At 49.6% G+C, this 6,615-nt stretch overlaps 1 protein-coding gene across 13 annotated transcripts in view; it reads left to right on the top strand.

Moving 5' to 3' along the window:
- Positions 1-2,469: 2,469 nt before the first annotated feature.
- Positions 2,470-6,615, top strand: part of TTLL3 (tubulin tyrosine ligase like 3) — a 30,473-nt gene continuing 26,327 nt past the window's right edge. For 2 of the 13 annotated variants that reach the window (XM_057506872.1, XM_057506884.1), the window contains exons 1-4: positions 2,480-3,091; positions 4,710-4,878; positions 4,981-5,102; positions 6,153-6,281. In XM_057506872.1, the coding sequence (XP_057362855.1) occupies positions 3,044-3,091; positions 4,710-4,878; positions 4,981-5,102; positions 6,153-6,281 (468 nt within the window). In that variant the 5' untranslated portion in view covers positions 2,480-3,043. Of the gene's footprint in view, positions 3,092-4,709; positions 4,879-4,980; positions 5,103-6,152; positions 6,282-6,615 lie in introns of all 13 variants that reach the window. The other 11 variants (XM_057506864.1, XM_057506862.1, XM_057506889.1 and 8 more) reach the window with 10 other exon arrangements.

Below are 6,615 nucleotides of genomic sequence, written 5' to 3'. Positions count from 1 at the left end.
TGAAGCTTTTTCTTTCCCAAAACAACTTAGCTGTCCCCACACAGGCAGTCTCCTGATTGGTCCCTGGATGCAGTCTCCTGATTGGTCCCTGGCATCCCTCTGGGAGCCCCCACCCAGAGACCTCTGTCACAGTCTAGGCACCACCTGTTCCTTAAACTGCTCTCTGCCTATACAGAGCTTTGGTCCTTTGCACATAATGAGTTCATTTGGGCTAAAATGTAACCTCAGAGAAATAAAGACCCCATTTCATTGCTGAGGAAAATGTTCCATGAGGTGTAGCAGCTTGCCCCAAATGTACCCAGTGAGCAAGAGGGTGGGACCTTGGACTTCAGATCCAAGGCCTCAGCCTGTACCTGTGCTAAGACAGTAATCGCTAGCCACATGTGCCTATGTAAGTTGAAATTACTGCGTTGGAGTAAGTCAGTTTACAACTCACTTCCTCAGTTGAGAGACATTTCAAGTGCTCAATACCTACAGGTGACTGATTCCTACCATGTCAGATAGTACATAATATGGAACATTTCACTTACTGCAGAAAGCTCAGTTGGACGGCACTAGACCTTAGTGATACCTTGAAGTAAAAACCAAAACACTTGTGTTTGAGTCCTGACTCTTGGTCCTGAATTTGAGCAACTTGTATTTTGTGTGTTGGTTTCTTAAATCTATAAAGTGAGATTAAACAATCTGACAGTGCCTGCCTGCCATACCGGCACTGAATAAGAACAGCTGATTTTTCCACCAGCCCAATATCCAAGCTGTTTGATAATTTCCATTATGCTAGGCATGGGGGATGACCTTATCCCTGTCTTGGAGAGATTTGGGGACTAGTAAGAGCTAGGTGTGTAAATAGGTGCACTGAAGTGTTTCATTTTCATGAATGGAAGTCTGTGAGTCCCCCTCCCTCCCCCCGGGGTATACTCATAAAAGGGGGAATCAGGAGAAAAGTTTCAGAAGGGTTGGCCTTTGAGCAGAACTTTGAAGTTTCTTGCAGATGGCCAGAAGTCTCGAAGCAGAGGATAAGGTAATGTTTAAAGGAGGGGTTGAGACTCACAGCTTGGACAGCTGTCATCGCTTTTATGACATTACCTCTGTGACCTCCCACTCCTGCCTTACAGAATTAGGTGTGTCCTCTAGGGCACATGACTTACGTTTTAGCTTCACAGTGACTATTAAGGTGCTCACCGTGAAGCTGTATGTCCACTAGAAGATGGCAGCTGCTCACTCAACCTTGACAGGACAGCATTGCCTGGGTGAGCCGACCAGAATTCATTTGACACAGAGGTATTTCCCAGGGTCCAGAGCCCCTAAAGCTAAATTGGCAGACTGATGTGAACAGACTGGATGCTTGGCTGCTAATCAGCTTGCCCTCTTCTGCGGACATTGCTTCTGTAAGGTCCAGTCACCCACCATTTAAGCAGGATTAGGAAACATTGTAGATGTGGCTGGCTGGACAGCTAAGTGGGTCTACCTTTAGTGTACAGGTAGATCTTACACAGTGTCTAACAAAGCTGGGTTCTTGGACCAGGATACTGTCTTCTCTAGATTCTGAATGGGCACTGCTAGAGGTTGCCCCTCAAACTGCCAATTTGGTATTCCATGACCAATAGGCCACCTCACCTGAGTAATAACATGGACTTAATGCTTGAGTGTTTATGTTTTAAGAGGGGTTTTGGAATCAGACCTGGGTTCCAATGCTGGCTTTGCTATGTCATTTGAGGCAAATGATTTAACATTTTGAAGCCATATTTATCACACATGTGACCTCTGAGGATAATACTTTTGCCACTACCTCTGAAAAGGTGACTTACAGTCTTGAGGGCTGTGCATAGCTATTCTTTCTGCAATTGATTCACATGATGATCTGTTTTTCTATTTTCCAAGTTTTTGGGACTGGGGTGGAGTGTGGGATTGGCCTCTGCACTTTCATTGTTTCCTCGATGTACTGCCTTGGTTTTCAGATCTCTCCCCAAGGACTTTGCCCTATTCCATCTGCTGGGCCCTACAGAGCTGATCTGGTTTCAGCAGGCTCCAGCCACTCTGGCTGCCTTCTAGTTCCCCAGAAACGTTCTTACCCTCCTCAGTGCTTTCCTCTCCCTAAGACTTGCTGAGACTTTCCTCTCCCTGGAATGCTATTCCTCACCTTCCCTAGCCAGCTCTTGATCTCCTTGCATACTATAGGCTTCAGCTCAAATGTCGCCCCTTTAGAGAGGAAATCCTTGACTCTTGACTGCCTAACTAAAGTATGCCCCCTTCCTGATTTCAGTTCATTGCCCTTATACATACAGCTGTTTTATTCCTTGGTTGCTTGCTCTTTTTCTCCCCCACTGGGCTGTAAGCTCCATGAGGTCAGGTCTAGCTTGTTCCACCTGTCCCCAGCACCTAGCCCACCACTTACACATGGTTCCTTAGAAATACTGTGGAATGACTCAATCCCCAGGAACAGCTCAGTGAGGAAGCAGGACGCTGTGCAGCCCGATGCTCTGCACTTCCACCTTCAGTGTCTTCACTCATTAAAGGCGTGGGGCAAGTGAGGTCGGGAATTCGGCCCTCGGAGGGAATCACCCTCTCGGTCCAACCCCGAGCTCGCCACCCGTGGCCCGATTGTGCAGGGAAATGGTTTCCAAGGCGACTGCAAGTGGTGGGCGGGGCCTCGGAGCGGAGTGCTGGGCTGGGGCTGGGGCAGGCCCCTTCCGCAAGAGGCGGCTGCGTGCGGCGGAGAGGCGGGTTCTGGAGCGCTAGTGGGGCGCGTTCCGCGAGAGGCGGAAGCAGGACCCCGGCACGGCGCTGCTGGAGCTGGGAGCCGCTCACCCGGACTCCGCCGCCTGGTACCGCCGGGAAAGCGTCCCGGTGTGCGGCTGGCTGCAGGAGCCGCAGCCGCCGGAGCCACGCACAGGTTCCCCCGCCCCCTGGCCCTGGGCGCGCCACACCGAGTTCCTACCTCCCCAGAAGCTACTCTGGCCCGGGCCCGCCTCCGCCCCCCGTTCCACATCTTTCTGCAGGTTCCCGTGTCCTCTGGCGAGGATTCTCCAAGGCGTCTCACCGAATGGGCCAGCTCAGAAACGCCAAGATCCACGTGGAGAGAGCCGTCAAGGTTGGAGGGGTTGGGGGCCTAGAAAGGACCCTGAGGGTGACTCATCCTACGTCTCTGAATTCTTTTCTTTCGTCCTCAAAAGGCAACAAAAAACAAAAACCTTGGTCGCACACACATCTTCAGATAGCTCCCCATTTTTCAGTACTCCTTCACAGCCAAGCTTCTTGTTAGAATCGTGTACCACTTTACCTTCGATTTACTCCTCAACTCCCACCGTTTTGGTTCCAGGCTCTTCCCCACTCCCATTAGCAATCACTCTAGTCAAAGTTACTCCTGACCTCCAAGGAGCCAAATCCAGCAGCCCCTTTTCTGTCCCAGTCTGGATTCATACATTCTACACTGTCTGCCCACACACCCTTCCCTCTTGGCTGCACATTCCTAGTTTTCTGGCTGCTGCTTTTCAGTTGCCTTAGAAGTCTCCTCAGGACTCCCGTGGTTCGCCGGGTTGCTGTCTACACCTTTCTCTTCGGCTGTGAATCCAGTCGCTGTGCTGTGCCATCCTCCATGCCGTTTCCAGCCCACCCTATCCTCTATCCTCTACCTCCATACTCTGTAGATCCAACCCCCCTATCCACCTCTCCACCCAGAGAACTTAAAACATTGCAAACACATGTACCAAACCATACTTTTTTGATTATCCTGCCTAAACCTGTCCTTACTCTGGTCTTCCACATCTCCTGCTCAAGCCAGAAACCTGATCTTTCTGTTCCTTCACCCATACATCTAATCCCATTAGCAAAAACAGTCATCTCTATTTCCAAAACAAGTCTCAATTCTATCTCTTAATCCCCATCTCCACTGTAACTACCCTCATTCTAGGTATTGTAATTACTTTTCTGCACAGACCACAGTAGCCCTCTAACTGGTCTCCCTGCTCGCATGCATCCTGTCTCTTCAGTCTGTTCTCCATAGAGCAGAAGGCCAAACTTACAAAGCTTCAATCATGCAACTTCCTCAGCTTGCCTTTATTGCTTCATGCTACTCTTAATATAAAATCCAAGTCTCTTCCAAGGCCTTCAGGACCTTCCACAGTCTAGCCACTACCTCCTCTCTCATTTTCCACAATCCACTCACGCTGGCTTCTTTCCAGTTCCTTCTAACCTCTGTCCAGCCTTATGGCCTTTGCACATGCTTTTCCCTCCACTTGAAGTGCCATTTGCCCAGCTCTGTACATTCATGGCTGCTTCTCGACTTATCTTGACTTTGTATGTATTTCTAGTCTCTCTGGGTTCCCCACTGAGTAGCCAGTTTTTGGAGCCAGCCAGCCTGGACTTAAATTCCAGCTCTTAGACTTAACCACTGTGTGGCCACACTGCCTCTCTATGCTTCTGTTTCGTGACTAGTAAATGGAAATAATAGCATCTATTAAAACAATCTATTGTTAGTAATCTATATAAGTGCTTAACACAGAGTAGATGCTAAAAAATTATTAGCTATCACCATTATAATTATTACTATGCATATTTATTTCCCAGCTTGTTTATAATCTGTCTCCCTTACTGGAATTTAAAAAATTCTTAAAGACAGAGACAGTAAGTGTCTGGTTCAGCATTATATTTGCTGTGTCTGGCACTTACACAATATTTAACTAAACAAGAATCCTTTTCTTATTTTACAGCAGAAGAAGATCTTTATGATCCAAGGCCGCTACCCAGTGATCCGGTACCTCCTGCGCCAGAGGGGCTGGGTGGAGAAGAAGATGGTCCACCATCTGGGCATCACCCTGCCATCACCGCAGAGGGCTTTGGTTAGCTCCGTAATGGGCGATAGCGACACCACAGAGGATGGTGAGCAGTTCCCTTCCTGCCCACAAGCTGCCCCTCCTGAGTCCCTTTCCATTGGTTCCCATTGTCCCAGGATTGAGATTTTGGTATGAGCCTGTGGGGCAGGGACAAAGGCCTCACCAAGCCTGGGCGCTGCATCCACAGAGGATGAAGATGAGGATGAGGCATTCCAGCCACCACAGCTGTTCAACTTTGATGTTGACCTAGATGGGACACATGCTCTGATGGTAAGGGCCTAGGGGGCTGGGAGGGGCCTGCTTAGTTGGAAGGAGAGCACTCAAGTCCAGTGGAGTGAGCTAAGACTAGTTCTTTCCTCCTCTGGGCCTTAGTTTCCCCATCTGTAGTAAGAACTGATTGCTTCTCCAAAGCCTGGATGAACCAGTAGAGTGGTGAGGGACACAGTGGGGCCAGGCAAGGCTGGTTGAAGCCAGCACAGTGGGGCCAGGCAAACTGCCAGGTTGAAGCCAGCACAACCTCCATGCCTACTAATTCCCTTCCAAATAAAAACCCCATAGTTCCATCTCCTCCCTCTGCCCTTGGCAAGTGAAGGCTGGAAGTAGGGGTTTAAAAAGCTTTGAAAGAGCCTGATGTGATGGTGTGGAGGATGTGTATGTTGAAGTGACAACGTTTGTCTTCTGGGTACCACTGCTTTCTAAGTTGAACTGTATCAAATCACCATATTTGCAAGTCAGGAAAGATTGTGTCCTGACAGTTTCATATGGCAGTTGTGAGCCTCCCTCTGCCCCTGTTCCTTCATCTGTGAAATGGGGATAACACTAGCACCTACCTCACAGGGGTGTGGTGAGGATTAAAGGAATTGGCATGGAAAGTATTTAGAACAGGGCCTGGCTCATGGTGTTACTGCCTATTAATAATCCTATCTCCCAGAGTTATAGAACAGATGGAGAAAGATAGAGCCTGGGAGAGAGCCTTTGTCACACACTATGTGCCCATTGCTTGGAGTCTCTGTTCTGCCACAGAGCAAGTCACTGATGGCCATGTGCCCGAACAAGGTGGGGCATTCAGTATTGTGGCTGAGTCACTGCCTAGGGTACCTTGACTAAAGGAGGCTGCAAGCCTGCCTGCTCTGTGCTTACCCAGTGTGTGCCCTGGAGAAGAGCCATCTTTACTTACCTTACACAAAGATGGTATGTGGGCTAGAGGCCATCTTGGAAGCATCTGTCTTCCATTCACCCCCACTACTCAGCAGGGCAGAGAGAAGCTTCCTCAGGCCTTATGCTGCCTCCCCAGCCTCCCTGTCTCTTCCCTTTCCCTAGTCCCGCATGGTTCGGCATGCGATCCCCTACTTCATCTGGACCACTCGGCGGGATGTGCTGGACTGTCGTTTCCTCTCCAAGGATCAGATGATAAACCACTATGCCCGGGCAGGCTCCTTTACCACAAAGGTGGGCCCCCCAGGAGTGGGCATGACAGCTTGCAAGCCCCCCAGCCCTTGGGGCGGCAACCCTGCTCCTTGTCAGTAAGAGAGAGTTCTCACATGGGGAAAGGTATGTATTTCAGTGGGTTTAGAGTCAGAGAGGCTTTGGTTCAAATCGGAGCCCTATAGCATGTCCACCACATGTAGACATAAAGACTAAAATAGACTCCAGCATCCAGATGGGACCTGGAGCCGGAATGAACACCAAGTCCAATGACTGTGAGCAAGAGGTCCCTTGCCTCCTAAGCAGAGGAGATCTGGCCAATGAGATCTGATATGGGTTCATTAACAAGTGACTTCGC

Source organism: Manis pentadactyla, chromosome 1 (genome assembly GCF_030020395.1).
Source record: "Manis pentadactyla isolate mManPen7 chromosome 1, mManPen7.hap1, whole genome shotgun sequence".
Taxonomy (NCBI): Eukaryota; Metazoa; Chordata; class Mammalia; order Pholidota; family Manidae; genus Manis; species Manis pentadactyla.
Note: the sequence above shows the minus strand (reverse complement) of the source record. Positions and strands in the feature narration are given on the sequence as shown.